The sequence below is a fragment of the Crinia signifera genome, chromosome 8, assembly GCF_055691185.1.
Source record: "Crinia signifera chromosome 8, ASM5569118v1, whole genome shotgun sequence".
Taxonomy (NCBI): domain Eukaryota; kingdom Metazoa; phylum Chordata; class Amphibia; order Anura; family Myobatrachidae; genus Crinia; species Crinia signifera.
In genome coordinates, this window is record NC_139224.1 from 134,862,657 (window position 1) to 134,884,280 (window position 21,624).

General features: G+C 46.4%; 1 protein-coding gene across 7 annotated transcripts in view; it reads left to right on the plus strand.

Moving 5' to 3' along the window:
* Positions 1–546: 546 nt before the first annotated feature.
* LOC146026491 (ATP-dependent RNA helicase A protein-like) overlaps positions 547–21,624 on the plus strand; it is a 108,420-nt gene continuing 87,342 nt past the window's right edge. The window contains exons 1-7 of one of the 7 annotated variants that reach the window (XM_083157203.1): positions 547–692; positions 4,519–4,634; positions 4,795–4,822; positions 5,460–5,595; positions 7,571–7,711; positions 7,849–7,936; positions 9,560–9,663. In XM_083157203.1, the coding sequence (XP_083013329.1) occupies positions 5,485–5,595; positions 7,571–7,711; positions 7,849–7,936; positions 9,560–9,663 (444 nt within the window). In that variant the 5' untranslated portion in view covers positions 547–692; positions 4,519–4,634; positions 4,795–4,822; positions 5,460–5,484. Of the gene's footprint in view, positions 710–762; positions 887–4,518; positions 4,635–4,794; positions 4,823–5,459; positions 5,596–7,570; positions 7,712–7,848; positions 7,937–9,559; positions 9,664–21,624 lie in introns of those variants that run through there. The other 6 variants (XM_083157205.1, XM_083157207.1, XM_083157206.1 and 3 more) reach the window with 6 other exon arrangements.

The window sequence follows — 21,624 nt, forward strand, 5'->3', positions numbered from 1 at the left end:
TAAATGGAGAAAGAAAGAAAAAAGTATGGGCATCAAAGAACTTCCGCCCTCACATGACGTCATATATCTCCATAATCTAGTGCAGTGGTCAGGGAACTCGGTCCTCCTTACCCCACGCAGTGCATGTTTTGCAGGTCTCCTCACAGAATCACAAGTGAAATAATTAACTCCACCTGCGGACCTTATAAAATGTGTCTGTGAGTAATTAGTACACCTGTGCACCTGCTGGGTTACCAGCAAAACATGCACTGTGTGGGTTAATGAAGACCGAGTTTCCAGACCACTGATCTAGTGTCTCTGCCAACTGCATACGATACCCTACACATATTAGGAAGAATTGTTCTGTACCATGAGAAAATAACTGCCCCGCCCACTATAAAACTGTAATTCTTTAGTAACATCCCAAATGATGACTTATTTTTTTAACAGCACTCATTCGTTCGTTTACGAGCAATCAGCGCTAATCATCAGTGGGCAGTGCCCCATTCAAACATGGATCCTTGCGCACTCTATCTCACCAAAAGCATATATCCTCTTCCGGGTCGCACGCCTTCGCCGTGATTGGTCTTTGCAGTGTCGCGCCTGCGCAGCAATCTGTCGCTGGTGCATGTCGTAGTAGCGCGCCATTTTATCGGCGATCGTAATGTAAATTCTGTATTTGTGGTTGCAAGTGCTGTGGCTGTACTCACTCGGTAGGTGCGTTTTGCGTGTACGTATACGTATTATTCTGCGTAATAACGGGTGTAATGTGTCCTCCGTCCTACCTGCCGTACTCTGTGCACCTCTCGGGGCTTAGCAGTTCATAGAATGTAGTGTGTTTGCAGGTGGAGTGTTTCTTACCTGCCAGTGCCGTCATATTACTGTAATAATGGGGACTTCAGGGCTTGTAAGTGCAGTCGTGTGTGTGTGTGTGTGTGTGTGTGTGTATATATATATATATATATATATATATATATATATTACCAGGTTTCCATGAGGTGATGTAGTTGTAGCAGAATATAAATACTTTATATCCGTGTCTTGTGTCTTTCTTGGGGAATGTGTTGCTCAGTGTTTTAAACATTTGTTTCTTCTAGCATTGTATCCGTATTAAATGATACGCTTGTACTATATGACTCGTGGATGAAATTGAGTCTATCATTTTCTACGATGCAATAGAGCAGGGATGGGAAACCTTTGGCTCCACGCTGTTGGTGAATTACACATCCCATCATGCCCTGCAACAATATTAGAATGGCCAAAATGTCAAACCTGTAGCAGGGAATGCTGGGATGTGTAGTTCAACAACAGCTGGGAGCCAATGGTTCCCCATCCCTGTAATAGAGAAATTATATAATCTTATTAATTGCTGTGGGCAACATCAACTTTTTCATTTTTACTAGCCTTAGTACATTTACCCTTAGGTGCCCATGCACTAGTAGGATTTGGCTCTTTTCTACACAAATTGGATGCATAGGGCAGATACATTGCACGAAAAGTGTCAAATTGTATGTAGTTTACTTGTATTTTAGCTATCATTTTTAGGCTGTAGTGATTAAATAATAACTAGAATTCTCATTCTATGGGCAAAACCACTACTTGTCCTTGTGAGAAGGTTTGATATATCTTCCTCCCAGCCAGAATAATTTTATATACAGCCTTTTCAAGTAATTTTTACTATTTATGGGAGCAGTACCCAAAAGCGGTCTTCGAGGAAGCCTAATGGTCCAGGTTTTACTATTGGTTAAATTGGTTGAGGTGCATACTAATTGCGTCGATTGAGGACCTCGTATTGGAACCTCGGGTATATGGCAGTTTTACTTAAACTAGTAAGGGCAACTGTAAAGTAGTTTCCACATGCATGCTCAGATTGTTGGGCTGTCTGAGACCTGTGGTCAGAGGGGTCAGCCTCTGTGTTGGCTCCCGTGTCAGACCATCCAACCACTTATACGCTGTTCTGTGTTTCTACATTGTCAGAGGCAGTGTCCAAATTGTCACAGCAATTGGTGGACTCCTGGCAAGTTTAGTTGGGTGACCAAGAGGCTGATCCTTCTCAGTGGCTCAATCCATCTTCCCAGGGATGAGAGTCTGATCCCAAACTCCAGAAAAAGCAGTCTCCCATTCTACCTGAGGGTTCTGCGGTGGAAGCTTGCCTATTTCATTTGAAATACATTTGGTTTCAGATGTTTGGGTTGGAAATCTTGGGCCTGATTCAGAATTGATAGCACGGCTGCTAATTTTCAGAGCCTTGTGGTCGGGGTATACGCTGCCCCGACAGATTGAAATCTCACCCGCTAGCAGGCTTGCAAATTGCTTAGCAGGGCTTGTGAAAATATTGCAGGCCTGTGATTAGCTGCAAATCCATTGTTAAGCCCTTCACCATCAAATGATTTTTCCAGTTTGTGCAGGCTTACTTGGCGGCTGCGATAGAAACCACAATATTTTTTTGTGGTTCAGAAGCCTATTTTGAATCTCAAATCTTTAAATGTCCGTTTAATGTTTCACCGGTTCATGATGGGATCCTTTCACTTCGTGATAGCAATTATGGAAGTAGGAGAGTTCCTAGTGTCATAATTGAAAAAAGAAAGGACAGATTGTCACTTTTAGGCACACCTGGAGAGAAGAAATTTTGTAAAATATAACTTTTATTGGTTTATTTTAAGAACTGCGACATATAAAAACACATACAAGGGTAAGACAAGGTAAGTATAAAAGGGGAATTAACCCCGCGTAGTGTGTCCCCTCTATCCCCAAATTGTCTGTGATAATTCTTGTGTGTATACTGTTAGATTGGATCAGCGCTTTCAATTGGCAAATGTTCCTTTAAATTCTTTTAATTAATTACAGAGCGAGTAACTGTGTGAACATAGTGCTGTTTCCAGCAAGTTGGCACTATGAGGCAGATAGGTGTTAGTTATAATAAGGTCACCTCTAGTGATCGGCTATTTGTAATATGCCATGGGTGTCTACTAACTGTAACTGCTTGCTGGGATATCACCAGTTGTCTTTCGTATCACTGTATATAGGTATGGCACATGCGATAAATCATTGGAATGGTGTAGTGTATACCCCTCAGGTCATCGGCTATATATATCGCCGGGGGTATCACTATCCGTCACTTGTGCACCTATAATTGCTGGATGCACCTCTCTGTATCACACAGTACAGGGGTAGTGCTCGGGATACACCCTGTCAGTGCTAACCCCTGTGATGCTGCGTCTGCTGCCGGCTGCCCCCTAGGTAATGGGAGAGAGCCGTGCTGGACGCTACAGTGTAAGTTTAATCTGCACGCCGGCTTTTCTCTAAGTGCTGGAGAAAGCCGCGCCGGACACTGACTACACGTGCGCCCTTGCTGTAAAAGGGTGTCGGGTCTCTGTGATGTCACTAGCAGTGAGTGTTACCGTGATCCACACCCAGACACCCGTATCTTGCCTCTGTTGGGTACAGCGCTGCCAATCTATCTATGATTACAGATCAAAATACATTTCAGTGGGGAGGGGAATAGGGGGGGTTTAAACACACTAAATGTGTTTGGTCGACGCGCGTGTCGCCACCAGTTTCATCAGGACCTGGTCCTGATGAAGCCGGTGGCGACACGCGCATCAACCAAACACACCTACTGTGTTATATCCATTGTCCAACGGCAGCACGCCCCATAATAAATAATAAATACTATTCTTAATCGAATTAAAGGGGTCCTATAAGCATTATAAATTTATACCCTCCTGGGCGATTGGCAAAACCCCCCTTTTTCTTCTTTGAGTTCCTAGTGTCCTTGGATATTTAGGATGCGGGTTAGGATGGTTGGGTCTACAGCAAGTTGGTCGACATGGGTCTAGGTCAACAGGTCAATAGGTGGACACAAGCAATAGGTCGACAGGGTCTAGGTCTACACTCAAAAGGTCGACCTGGGGGTTTTCACAGTTTTTTTACACGAATGTCAACACAGTCGACATGGACACAGTTTCCAGTGCACCGTATGCCCTCGCAAAGCTCGCTTCGCTCGCAATGCACTTGGCACACTAGTTTATTCTCCCACCACGCCCTAGTGGATGGAAGGGCATGAAATACCGTCTGTCGGCACATGTCGTCTCAAAAAACAGTGAAAAACCCCATGTTGACCCTTCTGACTGTTGACCTAATGCTTGTGTTGACCTAGTCCCATGTCAACCTAGACCCATGTCGGTCTAACGGTGTCGACCAACTTGCTGTGTAGACCCAATGACCGTATCCCCAGGATGCATACCTGCACATTCCGATTTGGGAACCTCTTCAAGCCAGAATGGCAAATCCTCAGATTTTCCATTCTGGCACCCCACGTATTCAAGAAAGTAATTGTTGTAATTATTGCTCACCTCTGATTTATTTGTTGGCCGTTGTACGCTATGATGATGATCCTACCTGGCGCTATTGGGTTGCTGCTTATAGGTGTGTTTACTGTTGCATGCTATTTATCTGTAGTGTGTGTTTTTGCAATTGTTTCTGCGCCTCTATGCCACTTTCTTTCTGTGTTTCATTCTACTCTCTGTCTTTATTCAGGCTTATTTAATCTTAACTGAAGCCTATGGACTATAGAGGGGAGGAGCTAAAGCCAGTTCTTAAGAAGAATTAAAGTGACAGGCTGCACGCATGGAATCGTAGAAAGGGATTTATTGGTAAGTACCATCATGTAATTGTTCTCAAAAGTTTTTTATTTTTTTTAAATTGTCAGAAATTATACACACTGATGTAAATGAATCACCAAAGGTGTAGCTTAGGCCTGCAATGAGCTAAATACAAGCTTTTTTTATCCCTGTTTCCCCTATGGATTCAAAGGAAAGGATTTAACAGTTAAGGACATACAGTAAGTAACTCTGCATTTTTTAATCTATCATATTTTCACTTGAACATTTAAGCTTTCTTTAGAGCAAGCTTTCATGAAACATTGAGCTACCCCGATAATAAGCCCTACCCCAGATTTGGAACATTTGTCCAAAATAAGCCCTCCCCCGAAAATAAGGCCTATGAATTTTCCCATAGATTTTATTAAAGTTATTAAAATGTAGCCCTGCTCAGCCCCGCTCAACTCTCCTGTACCTGTACGATAATACCGCGGCTCCCGTTCCCAGGGATGCATTGCGGTAGGCGCGGCGTCACGCCGCGCACATCACGCGGCTGCTGAACAATACAGCGCTGACGGCACACAGGGGCCATCAATACAGTTCTGGCTGTCTCGGTAAGCAAACAGAGGTTTGGGGCCATCAAGAATGTGGGGGCATGTGGAAAGGTTTGGGGCCATCAAGAATGTGGGGGCATGTGGAAAGGTGTGGGGTCTATTAAAATAAGCCCTCCCCCAAAAATAAGACCTATGGTCTTTTTTGAGAGGAAAAAAAAAAATAAGACAGTGTCTTATTATCGGGGAAACACGGTAGGACCTGTTTTACAAATAAATGTTTTCCTTGTCCTTCTATATTAAATATTGATAAATAATCTGGTTTCAGGCCACAAGACAGCCCTACTTCCAACATGGCCCACATAAAGAATGTTCTAAATACTTGGTGTGGAAAGAAGAAACTAACTCCTAACTTTCAGGTCCGTACAGTTGGGAACAAGGATAGACCACAGTTTACGTGTGAGGTAAGGTATTTATCCTTGGAATGTCTGAATCCGTTTATCTCTGCAAACTTTTTAAATCGATTACACATAGGGGCCGATTTAGTATCGCTCGTAATGATCTGAATTCAGCCTCAGCCCCGATGGTCGGGGTTTGTGCACACGTGCAAACCCCGACCGCGAGCAGCTTCAACAGTTGTAAATACCGGCACATACCTGTTCAAAGTGGCCATATTTTCCACCATGAAAACGAACTATAAATTGTCATCTCTGCTGTTGGTTTCTAAAAAGTAACCAATCCGCATGTTTTTGGACACTCGATGGAATAGGCTTTGTTACCTATATTTCCAACTGTCCGAAATATCGACCACGGAATACTGGTCAAGTAATCCGCGGGACTCGCCATGCTTCGGGCTCGGTGGCTCGCTGCGCTCACCACACTTTATAAAATCAACTCCACACCAAAGTGGATAGTGGGGGTATGAACAGGTCGGGAGGACGCGTACCCTCTCTGAGATCGTTGCGCTCACCACGCTTCAGGCTGCGTGGATAGTGAGGGTGTGCTAAATCGCATCGTATGCAAATCATATCTAGTATACTTTTTCTATGCCCAATATTATCTAACTTCATTTGCATTTGTTCTGTAGAGAAACAATGCAGAATTATATATTTCATGTTTTTGCAGTTAATGCAAGGGTAATTGCCAATGGCTACTTCAGTAATGGGTCATCACTTGATGACATATATACATTGGGTGTATGGGGAAGGAGAGAAAGTTTAATTACACAACAATGACCTGAGTTGATAAAGCCTACAGCTTTGGTCTTTATGTGTAATGATCTCCAGTACTTGGGTACAGGTTTCTTTATACGTGAATACTGCATTTTCTCTAGAATGTGGCAAACGGTTTCTTGTTGCTGTTTTTATGTTTTGCTAGCTTCAGTGGCTGTAGATGTTTCCGTACTCTCTGCTGTTAGTCGCACTTTAGCTATGTATTTATTGAGTTATATGCATATTCCATTGTACTTTTCACAATGTGTTAAAGCCCATAATAAATTGAGACTGGGGAATAACAGGCAGGGAGGTAAGATGGACCAACTTCAATTCTTAAACGATTTTAAAGTGTCAGGCTTCACGCGTTACACATTTATACTCCAGTTAAACTGCAGTGTCCCCTATGGATTTGGAGAAAAAGGTTTATCCGTAAGTACCAAAATTCTGTTTTTCCATTGGTCTAGTGATAGACTAGGTGAGCCAGGGACAGATTCATCCAGCCCTTCACTAAATGAGCAAACACCTAGATGTCTGTGAAATCTGTGTAGACCTGGAGCCTTGTATAATAGATGTATCCCATAAAATGAGTGTCAATGATGTGTATATATGTAAAGCAATTGCTGGCGCGTTCCCCTTAATATTTAAAGTGGGACTAATAAACACACTGAAATACTGTATGCACTTAATACTAGAGGAGCTTTACATTTAGTTGTCAAACGCACAGAGAAGCACATCTGCCTCTTCATAAATACATCCCAAGGACAATTTGTCCACAGAGTAATGAAAAGTCCCTTTTTATTCATCTAAGTATAGTAGCATCTTAAGTATCTCTCAGAGAATTTAATTTCTAACCTGCTATTGATTGCAGCCTGCAGGCCAGTAACTAATCCATCCTACTGAGGCTGTAGTAATTGCGGAATCAGTGACTCCATAGAAAACGATGTACTATTTGTTGTGTGCATGTGAGCCTTGTTCCTTCCTGTCTGTTATATTGAATTATTTGTGTGAGGCGGGGAGGAAGGAAATAATGGAACTTCGTGGAGCTTTTCTTTGGTTTGAGAGTCTCCCCAGGGACTCGCTGTGTTTTGAAGTAAGAAAAATGTTTCCCATGGAGCTAAGAATCTAACACTGTGCAGTTGTAGTATTAGTCCCTTGTCTACCATAATATTTGTAAAGTGGGTTACAATCTTTTCTGTCGTTTTCACTGACTTATTTGTTTCAATAGGTTAGAGTCAATGGATATAGTTACCGGGGCAAGGGGAATGCTACCAACAAAAAGGATGCCCAGAGAAATGCAGCCCAGGACTTTGTGAATTACCTGCTTGAAATTGGCGAAATCAAAAATGAAGAAGAACAATCAATTAATGTGGGTTACCTCTGAGTAATATATTTTTTGGGACAAACGGAATGGCTTTAAGTTTTCTTATGTTTTTGCATAACATTCTTGCTATATACTTAGTAGTTACTTTGTTACATGGACTGACAATTTTGGTTTGATTGCAGACTGGGCAAGGAGATTTTACAGAAGGATATGAAGGTCCCCCTGGAGGACAACTGCCGTCCCAGTTGATCATGCAGCCAGAAGCTGTTGGTAAGTGTAAGCTACAGCAGCATTGAATCAGGCATCTGGTTTAAAGGGGGGAATTCTTACTGTGAAATAATAAAATATATATATATATATATATATATATATATATATATTCGATTGTATCCTGTTACCCAACACAGTATTGCTTTAACCTTTACTTTAAAACCGGATATCCGTTTTCTGTTCATAAACGATGTCTCTTACAGACACTATCAGACACTGCTATTCAGCGAACTACAATTTTGATGTTGGAACCTTTTAATACAGATTACAAGTAAAACTTACTTGAACTCTATTCAAGAGGACTAGACTGATTAGTCCTGCGCTGCAAGCTCACAGCACAATACAGCACCTAGGTTTAGGTTTAACCCTTTCAGGTCCAACGTCTAGTAAGGCTCAGCAGCCCTAGTGCTAGTAGCAGATTCAGTGTGAGCCACTTTAAAATAAACATTGTTCACCATTCAATGTAGACCATTTTTGGCTAAAATAATAAAAAAAATGACTTAATTTAAACATTTAAACCAGACTGGTTGAATTGCTTAAAAAAAAATTGGACTGCAACTCTAATGGTAGAGATGGGACTTTACATCCATCTTCACTGAATTATTGCCCTACTTTAAAAGTTGTAGTTTCTTTTGAGCTATGTATAGTTTTAGCCGTTGAGTCTCTGTGTTCTCCCCAGAAAATTTTTCTAGCTGGGTGGCATCAAGTAATAGCCGGGTGGGGGGTCTTCGCAATAATAAAAAGTGAGGCGCTGCAATTTAAAAAGAGAAGTCTCTCAGCTCGCACCACCAAACACATAGTAAAAATACAGACATTGTGCGCCCAAAATTTACAGTACACTGTAATGCCTACTACACGTCACACACCCATTACATGCCATAATACCTATGACATATTCTACCACATGCCATAATGCCCATTGCATGTCATGCCACATAAGTGCCGCTTATTTACATGCTCATTAGGAAGGGGTTGCACGCCTGATGTCAAGGGTTGCATGCCCGTTGCCAGGATACATGCTCATTGCCAGGCGTACATGTTTTTTGCCAGGGGTACAAGCTCTTTACCCCCCCCCCCCCCTCCTCCTCACCGTGCCGGAGAGAGGGAGCCCCAATCAGCTGAGATGGAAGACACCGCACAAATGAGAGGGAAGCCCTGGCATGGCGAGAGGGAGTCAAGCAGTGCACTGGACAATCCTCCCTGTATGTAATGCTGCGGCGCTACATACATGGAATTCTCTGACGTTGATTGACAGCTCCCTCTGGCTGGGATAGCTGCCGGGACCCAGGGACACGCTGCACACACTCACAGCGCTGTATCACCTCCTCACAAGGCATGCTGACTGCTACTTTCAGAAGGCGTGCTGGTTACAACTGACACAGTATGTGGGGACAGGGGAACGCCCACTGCTGGGGATGGGGAGCACAAAGGGACACAGCCTATGGGGCTGACTCTTGCACAAGGAGCCAAACCAACAATGCCCACCACTCTGCCGGGTCAGAGGAATGCCGGGCGGCAGGGTGCGCCTTGCTGGACGGAGCACCTGAATAAACAGCGCTGGGGAGAACAATGAAGCTTCCATTTACCCCACTAAATTTATATTATTTTATTCTTTCCCTTAAGGCCCGCCTGCTCACAGCAATACATGGCACAGTTCTCAAAGTGGTGGTGCGATTTCTATGCTTGGAGACAACCTGAAGGATTATGATGCACAGAAGGCTCAGGCAGTATGATCATTATCATTTTATTTTTCTATTTTAAATACAGGTTTAGTCTAATATGCCCAAAATGCTTGGAACCAGAGGCACTGTATGCCGGATAATTATGTATTTTGGAATACATGCATACCATAAGTAGATATCTTGGGGTGGAGCACAAGTCTAGACATAGAATGAACCTTATACACACTGCCTGAAAATATTTTATATAACAATAACTCTTCAACATCCACTAGGGGACGCTGGAGTTACACTGGGGTGTAGACGTGTGATAAGTGGAGCTTGGCACTAAAAATTTCTTTAAAATTCTAATGTGCTCCTCCCCTCTATATTTGTTGGATTTGTTGAAGCCATGTGTTTTTCAGTCTGCAGCCTTTTTTACTTTTCTTATATTACGTCACAGGCAGACTGCAAGCTGCTGTAGTCTGCCTGCACCCTGGGAACTGTTGTGGGATTCACCACGGCTTTCTGAGGCCAATATCCCTAGCCACAGGATCATTGGACCCTGTGTGCACATCGGCGGACACAGAGGTGAGTATTCCCAAATTTCCTTTTAAATTAGCATAGGAGGGGGGATTGCACACAGCCGCTGCCAGAACAAAGACCTGTAGCTTATTTAACTGTGATCAGCCAATCAGTGACCTACCATTCATTTGTATGGGAAAAAAAAATTTCTGCAGCTCATCTCATTGCTCCCCAAAAACACTGCCGTTTGGCTCCCCCAGCCCGCATTCCCTCACCGCCTCTGTGACTCACCCGCCACTCTTCACCCCCCAGCGTCCCCCAGTCCGGCTCCCCGGGAGTTGCATGTGATGAATCGCATTTAATTTATCACAGGCAACACTAAGCACATCAAGTGCCAAATCATGTCAGAGCCCTCCTGGGGAGCTGCCGGGTAAATAAGGTCCGACTTGACCATCGGATGTATATGGACCTTTACTCTCTTAAAAGTGAGTTTCATGGTGCATTTTGTGTTATCTTCTACATTAGCTTATCAGATACTGGGGCAGATGTATTAAGCCTGGAGAAGAGGTAAAGTGGAGATAAAGTACAAGGAGATAAAACACCAGCCAGTTCGTGTTTGGAAATGACAGTTGTGATTTGATTGGCTGGTGCTTTATATCCAATTTATCTCTTCTCCAGGCTTAATAAATCTCCCTCATTGTGTGGGGACTCCTGTGTGCAGTATATATGCAGTTTAGTGCAGTATATCTTCACTGTCTCTTTGTACAAGTGACAGGGAAGGGAGCCACTTCAGGCAAGGGAAATGCTTCCTAGAAGGTTTTTGCCTGTACTAGGCGCAAGAAGAAATTTTCACAAGCCCACTGAGCGTTAAGGGTTCTGTGTAAATCTTGAGTATGAAGGGTCAGTCTCTGCTAGGGCTGCCACTGTTTCTGCTGATACCTCCGGCCTGGGAAGCTTTCGGTACTTGTTTCCTAGCACGGCGCTCATCGGGTCCCATCGCATACCTAAAGTTAAGGTATGCGATGGGACCTGACCGACACGATTTCGGGCTATTTGTAGCCTTTCCCGACAATTAGAAAATCGGCATGCGATGCGACCGACGCGATTTAACATTGAATGCATTGTACTCAATGTTAAATTCCTATGTAAAATCGGGTCCATTGTATGCCATTATAATGGCATACAATGCGACCAATGCGATGGACCCGATTTTACATAGGGAACAATGTTAAATGGCCCACCATACCCGGTTTTTGATTGTATACCCACCCTGATGGGTAATTTGTATTTGAAATGCGCCCCCCCCCCCCCCATTGTTAACGCTACCCCACGATGAACGTCAACCCGAAGCGTGGCGAGCGCAGCGGTACGCGTCCTCCGACCTTTTCATACTCCCGCTATCCACGTCGGCGTGGAGTTGATTTCATATAGTGTGGCGAGCCACTGTGCCCGAAGCGTGGCGAGCACACGTAATACATGTGAAGTAATGCGCTTCCCCTCGCGGGGCTCGCTGCGCTTGCCGCGCTTCGGGCTCGCTGCGCTCGACACACTATATAGGGTCAACTCCACGCCGACGTGGATAGTGGCGGTATGAAAAGGTCGGAGGACGCGTACCGCCACGCTTCGCGTTCATCGTGAGGTGGCGTTAACAATGGGGGGGCATTTGACTCATCAGGGTGGGTATACAATGAAAATTGGCCTCTGGGGGGCATTTAACATTGGGTTCAATGTAAAATCGGGTCTCAGGGACCATTTTACATTGGTTCCAATGTAAAAATCGCATCCATCGCATGCGATTTGGTTGCATGCGATGCGATCGACCCGATTTTTTTCCGGACCCGATGGATACAATCAAAATCGCTGGAGCCGTGCTAGGAAACAAGTACCAAGCTTTCTTAGCAGGGGGTATGGATCATAGGATAGACGAGCATTAGGTCGACATGACTGATGGTCGACATGGGTTTTTTCACGTTTTCTTTTTTTTACCTGAATGTTGCATTGCTTGCTGCACTCGCCTTACTTCGGGCACGGTGCTTTGAAAAAGCGGTTTTGTTAAGACAGTGAAACACGTGTTGGTATAATGTGTACTCTGAATGTCCAATAGCATAATATAAATAGTTGATATTAGAATAATGTTATTAGCCAATGATAATAGTAATAGTTATGCTGTTGCACCCAATATTGGGATAAGCTAGATCAGGCATGTCCAACGTTGGCCATCCAGATATTTTGAAACTACACATCCCAGCATGCTTTGCAATAGTTTTAGCATTCTCTAATAGCAAAACTGGCAAAGCATGCTGGGATGTGTAGTTTCACAACATCTGGAGGGCCAACGTTGGACATGCCTGAGCTAGATACTGAAAGTATATATATGCAAAGTGTAGCTGTCAGCATTTATTTGTAATACATGAGGACCAATTAAGTGTGGAGAGTCTGACTTGGGGATTATCCCTATGACCCTTTGAGACATTATTTTGCAACAAAGTAGCCAATTAATAGCAAACTGCCTGATGGTCGTTAAAGGCTCAAAATCTATGACCCAATATAAATAAATTGTATTATATCAAACAGCAAATGAATATTTGCAGTTTGGGAATTAATATAAAAAGATTCACATTATATGGCCAGAAGATGGCAGTAGAGAGCTGCAAGTCTGTACAACATACTTCGATTGATTACTCTCATATAACAACGAATGTGATTTTAGTATGGCTACATTTATTAATAGGTGACATTCAAGCCATACTATTTAAGTGAACAATCCTTCAAGTTTCTACGAATCCACATGAATTGAATACCAGTATTTGAGCCATTTATTATCAACAACCGTTGCTATATTTAAGTAGACATTTTCAGAGAGACACTTGTGTAATTTAAAATACACAATTTCAACTCTATTTGTACAGTACGTGTGTATGTTTGTCTGTGTTCGTGATTTTAACCCCTACTATTTCACTGGTCTTGTGATTTCCCTACGTATACTATAAGGGAATATCAACACATTCTTAATAAAAATCAAGTAATATTCAACAGATGAATTAAGCCTGGTGAAATGATAAAGTGGAAGGGGCTGATGTACCAGCCAATCATCTCCTAACTGTCTAGTTACAAGCTGGGTTTGAAAACTCGGTGAAGTGATAAAGTGTCTGGTTTTTATCACCGTCCAATCAGCTCCTACCTGTCATTTTTCAAACCAAGCCTGTAACTTCACAGCTAGGAGCTGATTGGCCGATGATAAAAACCAGACATTTTATCACTTCACCGAGCTTAATAAATCTGCCCCTGAATTAGGAGGTGATTGGCAGCTGCATTATCATCTTCCACTTTCACTTCACCAGGCTTATTACATCTGCCCTATGGTTCCTTGCCGAGCTGAGAGGGGGTGAGGTGATGATCAAAAGGTGGTGAAGTGAGGGGGTAAGGTGATGTGTGGGAGAGGAGGCAGGTCTCGATCTCAGCAGCATCGGTGGCTCTCCTGTTCACCGGCGCCCTCTCTCTTGCTTCCCAGTGCCTACCGCCAATGCTCCCCGGCTGGTGCTCCTATCTTGGTCCCCAGCCACCCAACAGCTCCACAGGATTGGCTTCAGCACAACGTGCCCCCTGGGACCCGCTTAGTTTGTAAAAATGCGTCTTGGATTTTTGATCAATGCACGTCTCTTCTAACTTGAAGAGGATGGGAGACAGAATGATGGAGTCATCTAAGAGTTTAGATAGTCTCCCTGTGGTACTTTATTCTGGGGAAAGCTCGGCTGCATTAGCCTTTCCGTTACCAGTTTTGGTATTGTGCTCTTTGGCACGTGTCGTCAGCACCATGGATGTTTACAAAGATGATGGCTGTAGTGATTGGCCATCTCTAGTGTCTGGGGATGACCATTGTCCCTTATCTGGGTGACTCATCAAGGCCCCATCGCCAGAGAGTGTTTTGAATAATATTTCTCCTTCATCCACTAGGTGTCACTGGAGTTACACTGGGGAATAGAAGGCGACCACAGGGAGCATGGGCACTTTAAAATAATTAATCAGTGTGACCAACTCCTCCCCTTCTACTTCCCCTCCCAGGCAGTCTTAGATCGTGCCCAAAAGGGAGCAGGTCACATTTGGCTCATCTCCTGGGCTTTTTGTAATTAGGGCATAAAGCAGCAAGTTTTGCCTTTGAGGACAGGCAGATAGTTGCTGCTACTATCTGCCTGCGACGTGGGAGCCTGCCGGAGGGAGCCGGCTGCTGCTTAAGGGTTTGCGCCCGGCTCCCTGGCTGACAGAGACCACCGTCTCTGGAGCTGTAACGGGCGCCGCTCTCACGCAGCGTGCACCCGATCCTCCCCCAGCCCCACCGCCGACGGCATGGCCGCAGCACTGTGAGTATTACCCTGCCTTCCTATTAGAGGAAGGTCAGGGACACAAACGGCGGTGCAGCAGAGGGTTTTTTAAACCTGGCGCCATTATGGGTGACGGAGCTGCCAGGCGGGGGGCGGAGTTACCGCGCGGTACTTCCCAGCAGGCCTTGGCATACCCCAGCGTTCCTGCAAGTCGCGGCGGCCATCTTGGACATTTGGCGCCGTTTGAACACGCTGCTGGAGGCTCCACAGTTGCGCTGCAGATCTATCCTGACTGCAGTTGGGCGATTCCTGTCCCCTGGTGACCGTCCTGCTGAACGCTCTATCCGGTCTGTGAGTTACAGTGGGGATTAGAGCTAGGTGGAGACAGTTTGGGCTGTGTCTCAAAACTTAGAGCTATAGCGCTCCTAGGTATATGCCATAGCGCTGTACAAAGCTCTGTGACAGCTCTTTACTTTCACTGTCTCTCCCTTCCAGCATAATATATTGCTGCCTATCCTATACCTACTATCTGTGATCAGTCTGGTAGTGTGTGGTGATTGCTGGGTGTTCTGTTGAACCATGGCAGGGGGTAGCTCCAAGAGGGTTACTTGCAAGAAGTGTGCTGTTAAATTTACACCTTCTAAGGAGGGAGACTCTGTATGTGATAAATGCGCTGCTTTACCCCCAGCTCCAGAGTCCCCCGTTCATACCCCTGTTTGGGCATCACAATTAGCTGATGTGATGTCTCATTTAGCTTGCGAGCTCTCTGCAGCTCAAAAGGACAGAGAAACTTCCAGAACTCAACAGGCTTCCTTGACTTCTGCTTTGCAGAGCTTAACATAGGCCTTAACACCAGCAGAGGGCGCCATTGCTTCATCTTCTAGGCAAGATCCCCCTACCTTACTCAGGAAAAGGGTATTACAGCCCTCTGGGGATTCTGGGGAGTATGATGATATGCCTGATCTGGAGGAGGGCGAATATGCTCTTCCAGATAATTATGATGATGATGTGGAACCTGAGGCTCAGGTGTTAGTTACACAAGAGCCGGCCTCAGCCACTCCAGGTCTGGAGGACCTTATACATATGGTTAAGGTTGCCTGCAAGGTGTCAGATGACACAGACATTCCTGCTCGTCCTTCTTTCTTTGGGAAGAGACAAAGGCAGTCACCCACCTTCCCCCCAGCGGAGGAGTTGGATGAACATATATTGCAGGCTTGGAATCATCCTGATAAAAAATTCCAGGTACCTCAGAGGTTTCTGGCTGCTTATCCTCTTCCACCAGAGGGTAGAAAGAGGGTTGAGATACCTCCAGTAGTGGACTCTTCAGTCTCACGACTGTCTAAAAAGACGGTTCTCCCGGTGCCGGGTGCAACCACTCTTAAGGATACTTCTGACCGTAAGTTGGAGGTAACCCTTAAGAACATTTTTTCAGCCGCTGGTATTATTCAGCGTCCGGCCCAGGTCGGGTGCTGGGTAAATAAAGCCATGGGGGTGTGGGCTTCTCAGATCCTAACAGAGGTCCGTGAGGGCTCTGACCCTTCTTCTATTGTTCAGCTGGCTGAACAGATCCAGGAGGCATCAAATTATTTAATAGAGGCCTCTTCTGACGTCTGCATGATTGCAGCCAAGGTTTCGGCCTTATCCATATCAGCTCGCAGAGCTCTCTGGTTACGCCAATGGCAGGCCGACGCAGAGTCCAAGCGTGCTGTGGAGGCCCTGGCGTTCAATGGGGAGGTTCTTTTCGGGCCAGAGCTCGACAAGTGGATCTCCCAAGCAACGGGAGGTAAGTCCCACTTCCTTCCCTCAGCGGCTCCTCCAACTACACGCAGGACCCCTCAAAGGCCCTCCTTTCGGTCCTTTCGGCCTACGACCAGATTCAGAGGTCGTTCCAGAGGCGGAGCTCCATCTAGAGGCTCCAGAGGACGAGGCAGAGGGGCCTCGGCAGCTGTCCAGGAGCCCAAGTCCTCCAAGCCAACCGCATGACTGTCCACGGTCCCATCTGGGGGATCCCAGAGTCGGGGCTCGACTGCTGTCCTTCTGTCACGTCTGGCTGCAGTCTTGTCAGGACTCGTGGGTAAGGGATCTGGTAACCCAGGGTTACAAAATCCATTTCAGGTTAGTCCCTCCAAACAGGTTTTTCAGGACCGGTCTCCCAGTCTCGGGAGACAAGGCGCAACTTCTGTTGTCAGCAATCAACAAGCTGCGGACAACGGGAGTTGTGATTCCAGTACCCGAGGATCAGCGTACTCAGGGATACTACTCCAGTCTGTTCCTGGTGCCGAAGCCGGATGGCTCGGTAAGGCCTATACTAAACCTAAAGGATTTGAATCCGTTTTTACAAGCGGTCAAATTCAAGATGGAGTCCCTGCAGTCGGTGATTCAGGGACTGGAACAGGGAGAGTTCCTGGTATCCTTGGATATCAGGGATGCATACCTGCACATCCCCATCTGGCCCCCTCACCAGGCCTTCCTCCGGTTCGCTATACAGGAACAACACTGGCAGTTCCAGGCCCTGCCGTTCGGTCTCTCATCGGCCCCCAGGGTCTTCACCAAGGTGATGGCTGTGATGATGGAGGTCCTCAGGGCTCAGGGGATTACCATCATCCCCTACTTGGACGATCTTCTTCTGAAGAATCGTTCGAAGGAGGCCCTGTTGTCCAACATACGGCTCACCCAGGAGACTCTCATCAGTCATGGGTGGATTCTGAACTTTGCAAAGTCTCAGCTACAGCCGTCTCAACGTCTTCTCTTTTTGGGGATGATTCTGGACACCCAGCAGATGAAGGTTTTTCTACCATCCGACAAAGTTCAGTCCCTGCAGGTCCTGGTCAGGTCGGTCTTGCGACGGCCACAGGTAACGGTGCACCTTTGCACCAGACTCTTGGGGAAGATGGTGTCCTCCTTCGAGGCGGTACAATATGGCCGCTTCCACTCGCGCCAATTCCAGTTGTCTCTCCTTCGCCAGTGGTCAGGGTCTCACCTGCATCTTCAGCAGCGGGTGACCCTGTCTCCTCGAGCCCGCCTGTCTCTGCTGTGGTGGCTCAACTCCGAAAACCTGCAAAGGGGCAGGAGGTTCGGCATATGGGAGTGGACTCTCCTCACCACAGACGCCAGCCTTCGAGGCTGGGGGGCGGTAACGCTGGAACACCAGTTCCAGGGTTTATGGACGAGGCAGGAGAGCTTACTCTCCATCAATGTGCTGGAACTCAGAGCAGTCTACTATGCTCTTCTACAGGCGGGACACCTGCTGCGGAGCAGAGCAATCAGAGTTCAGTCCGACAACGCCACAGCCGTCGCCTACATAAACAAGCAAGGCGGCACTCGGAGCATGGCGGCGATGAAGGAAGTAAGCAGGATCATCCTCTGGGCTCAGAACCATGCTCAGGCCTTGTCAGCGGTGTTCATCCCCGGAGTAGACAATTGGGAGGCCGACTTTCTAAGTCGGCAGCATGCCCACCAGGGGGAGTGGTGCCTCAACCCTCAGGTATTTCAGTCCCTTATACATCGTTGGGGGTGTCCTCAGGTGGATCTGATGGCGTCCCGCCACAACTTCCAGCTCCCAACATACTTTGCGCGGACTCGAGATCCTCAGGCCGCAGGGGTAGACGCTCTGGTCGCTCCTTGGCCGTTCCAGTTCGTTTACCTCTTCCCTCCCTTTCCGCTGATCCCTCGGGTGTTACAGCGCATTCGCAGGGAGGGGGTAACAGCGCTTCTGATAGCGCCGGATTGGCCCCGGCGCTCGTGGTACACCAACCTGACGGATCTTCTAATCGACGAGCCGTGGCCGCTGCCTCATCAGGAGGACCTCCTCAGTCAGGGTCCCTTCATCTACCCAGATTTAGGACGTCTACATTTGACGGCGTGGCTGCTGAGAGGTCCATCTTGAGACGTGCAGGTATCCCTAGGGCGGTGATACCCACAATGATGAGGGCCAGGAAGGAAGTCACCTCCAGACACTATCATCGGATTTGGAGATCCTATGTGGCGTGGTGCGAAAGACGCAGAGTGTCCTCTACTCTGTTCAAGAAGGCTCGACTTCTCCTGTTTTTACAGGAGGGGTTAAACTCTGGACTTAGGCTGAATACACTAAAGGTGCAGGTTTCAGCACTCTCAGTTTTTTTCCAGAAACGTATAGCTCTCATTCCGGAAGTCCACACTTTTTTCCAGGGGGTGCTGAGGCTTCAGCCCCCTATTCGTCCGCCTACGGCTCCCTGGGACCTAGAGTTGGTCCTCAGATATTTGAAGTCATCAATATTTGAGCCTTTAGAAGAGGTGGATCTTCGATACCTCACCTGGAAGGTGGTTCTTCTTTTGGCTCTGGCCTCGGCCAGACGTGTCTCGGAATTGGGTGCGCTTTCTTGTCGCTCACCGTTCCTCCAGTTTCATCCGGACAGAGCGGAGCTCCGTACCAGTCTTTCTTTACTTCCAAAGGTGGTCTCAGCGTTCCACGTGAACCAACCCATAGTGGTTCCAGCATTCACAGAGGCTTCACCTGAGGATAGGTCTTTGGATGTGGTGAGGGCCCTGCGGATTTATGTCTCTCGCACGGCTTCTCTTCGCAAGACGGATGTCTTGTTTGTTACCTACGACCCTGTGCGTCGTGGATGGCCAGCTTCAAAACAGACGCTGGCCAGATGGATCCGTCTGACTATTCGTCAGGCATACCTTGCTGAGGCTCAGACGCCTCCCACTAACATAGGCGCGCACTCCACCAGATCGGTGGGTCCTTCATGGGCGGCTGCCCGTGGGGTCTCCCTGCAACAGCTCTGTCGTGCTGCGACATGGTCAGGTCGGCACACTTTTGTGCGATTTTATAGGTTTGATACCTTTGCGGCACCAGCTTCTCAGTTTGGCCGCTCTGTTTTAAGGGGATCTCAGCGCTCACCCACCCGGGTTGAAAGCTCTGGGACGTCCCCAGTGTAACTCCAGTGACACCTAGTGGATGAAGGAGAAACAGGGATTTTGTACTTACCGTAAATCCTTTTCTCCGAGTCCACAGGTGTCACTGGACGCCCGCCTCAGCGCTGTTCTCCACCTGTTATGTTCAGTGTTAGGTTCCTATTGGGTAACCTCTGGAGTTTTCCCTTGTCAGGGTTATTTAAACATGGTTATTACACACCTGTCTTGTCTGGTTTGACTCTGTGTGTGTGTGTGTTTGTTTTTTCATATATATACATTCTTTTTCTACTATTTGTATTGAATGATGTTATGTTGTGATGAACCTCCTCTCGGATGTGTGTTATATCTTTCTGCTCCCTTTCGGGCACGATCTTTATGACTGCCTGGGAGGGGAAGTAGAAGGGGAGGAGTTGGTCACACTGATTAATTATTTTAAAGTGCCCATGCTCCCTGTGGTCGCCTTCTATTCCCCAGTGTAACTCCAGTGACACCTGTGGACTCGGAGAAAAGGATTTACGGTAAGTACAAAATCCCTGTTTCCTTGATGCACCAGGTTCTCATTCAGCATGGCTGGCTTGTCCAGTCTGATGCTGTCTCAGCACCTTTAGTTCCTGGGCATGATTCTAGACGCTTCCTTACAATTATCGTTACTCCTGGTGATTTGGGAGTTGGTCAGGTTTTCGAGCCGAAGAAGGTTTGTGTGGCATATTTTCAGGCCATTTCAGTTGGTTGGGGTTCCATCTTTAAATTCACAGACTTGCTCTACTGTCCCCCTAGACTTGCATCTCTCTGCTTTGGTATCTTTGGACCACTCATCTCATGGTGGGTCAGGGACTTCCATTGCAAGTGCTATCATACAATGCATTGGTCATGGCGTGCGTAAATCGGCAAGGGAAAACTTGCAGTTGTTTCCTTGGGGGAGTTCAGCCGCATCCTACAAGATAAAATGTTACCATCTAAGCCGTGTTCATTTCCTGAGTCAAGAACTGGGAGGCAGACTACCTAAAAGCCCATACACACTAGGCGATTTTGTGCTCGAAGTAGCTTGGCGTTTTGAGCTCAAAATCTCCTAATGTGTATTGACGGGTGATAAGCGGTGATCACTGATGCGTTCTCCCGCATCATCGTTGGCCACTGGCCGCCTGTTTTACCAGCCGAGTGAACCTCTTTCCGCAGTCTCCTACTGAAGTCTCCTACTGTTGGAAAGTGGTTCAACACACTTGAAAATTGCTAGGCTGAGTAAAAATCGCACTCAGCGATTTTTCAGGCCAGCGTTTTTTTTTTTTTTCACATGATTGCTTGGCAAAAACGCCAAGTGTGTAGGCACCTTAAGTCGCCAGGATCTCCACTCTAAGCTAGTGGCCTTTATCCGGAAGGGTTCCAGTAGCTAGTCCAGCATTGGAGCATGTCTCAGATAGACTTCATGGCCTCTCGGCTGAAGTACCAGCTAACAAGGTATTGCTCCTGGACACAATATCCAGCAGTGGAGGAAGATATTATATGGTGTATTTATTTCCAGCCGTTCCTCTTCTACCACGGTTGCTTAAACATACCAAAGTGCAAGTCTATCACAGTCAATCGTAGTGGTTCTGGATTGGCCTTGTCTAGCATAGCATGGTACTTAGACATTCCACTGCTGTTGATGTGTGAGCACTGACAGGTTAGGACTGATCTACTTCAGCAGAGCCCCCTTATGGACCTTGACTTTACTAGTATGTATTCCGTGATGTTGCTGTGAATGCCATGATCCTGAGGCGCTAAAGGTTTCCCGGAAGCAGTTATGCACACCATGCTTTGAGTCCTGAAGCTGGTGACAACCAAATACTGTCATTACATTTGTCGTACGGTCTTTGTGTGAATGCAATGGCTTCTCTACTACTTCCTTTGCTGCCTGCATCTCTACATGCAGGCAGATCTCAATGCTTCGTCTGGGTTCACTGAAGGTACAAGAGTCTGCCTTGTCCATCTTTTTTGGACAATCAGTTGGCCCGGTTTCCAAAGTTTTAGAGTTTCCTGCAGGGTGTTCTTTCAGTCCAGCAACTTTTTTACCTTTAGACTGTTCTGCTCTTGGCGTCGTTGGCCTTCTTCCAGGTAGACCTTGGCTAGGTGAATTTGTCTTGCAATTCTATAGGCAAGTGGTGCTTCAGCTCCTCAGCTTTGTTACTGTACATACATTTGTATAGTTTTACACTTTTGATTACTTTACATATTCTGATGCAGGGTTTTGCGGGTGTGGGGAAAGAGGAGCTTTAGAATGTCCCTAATATAACTCCATTGTCCCCTAGTG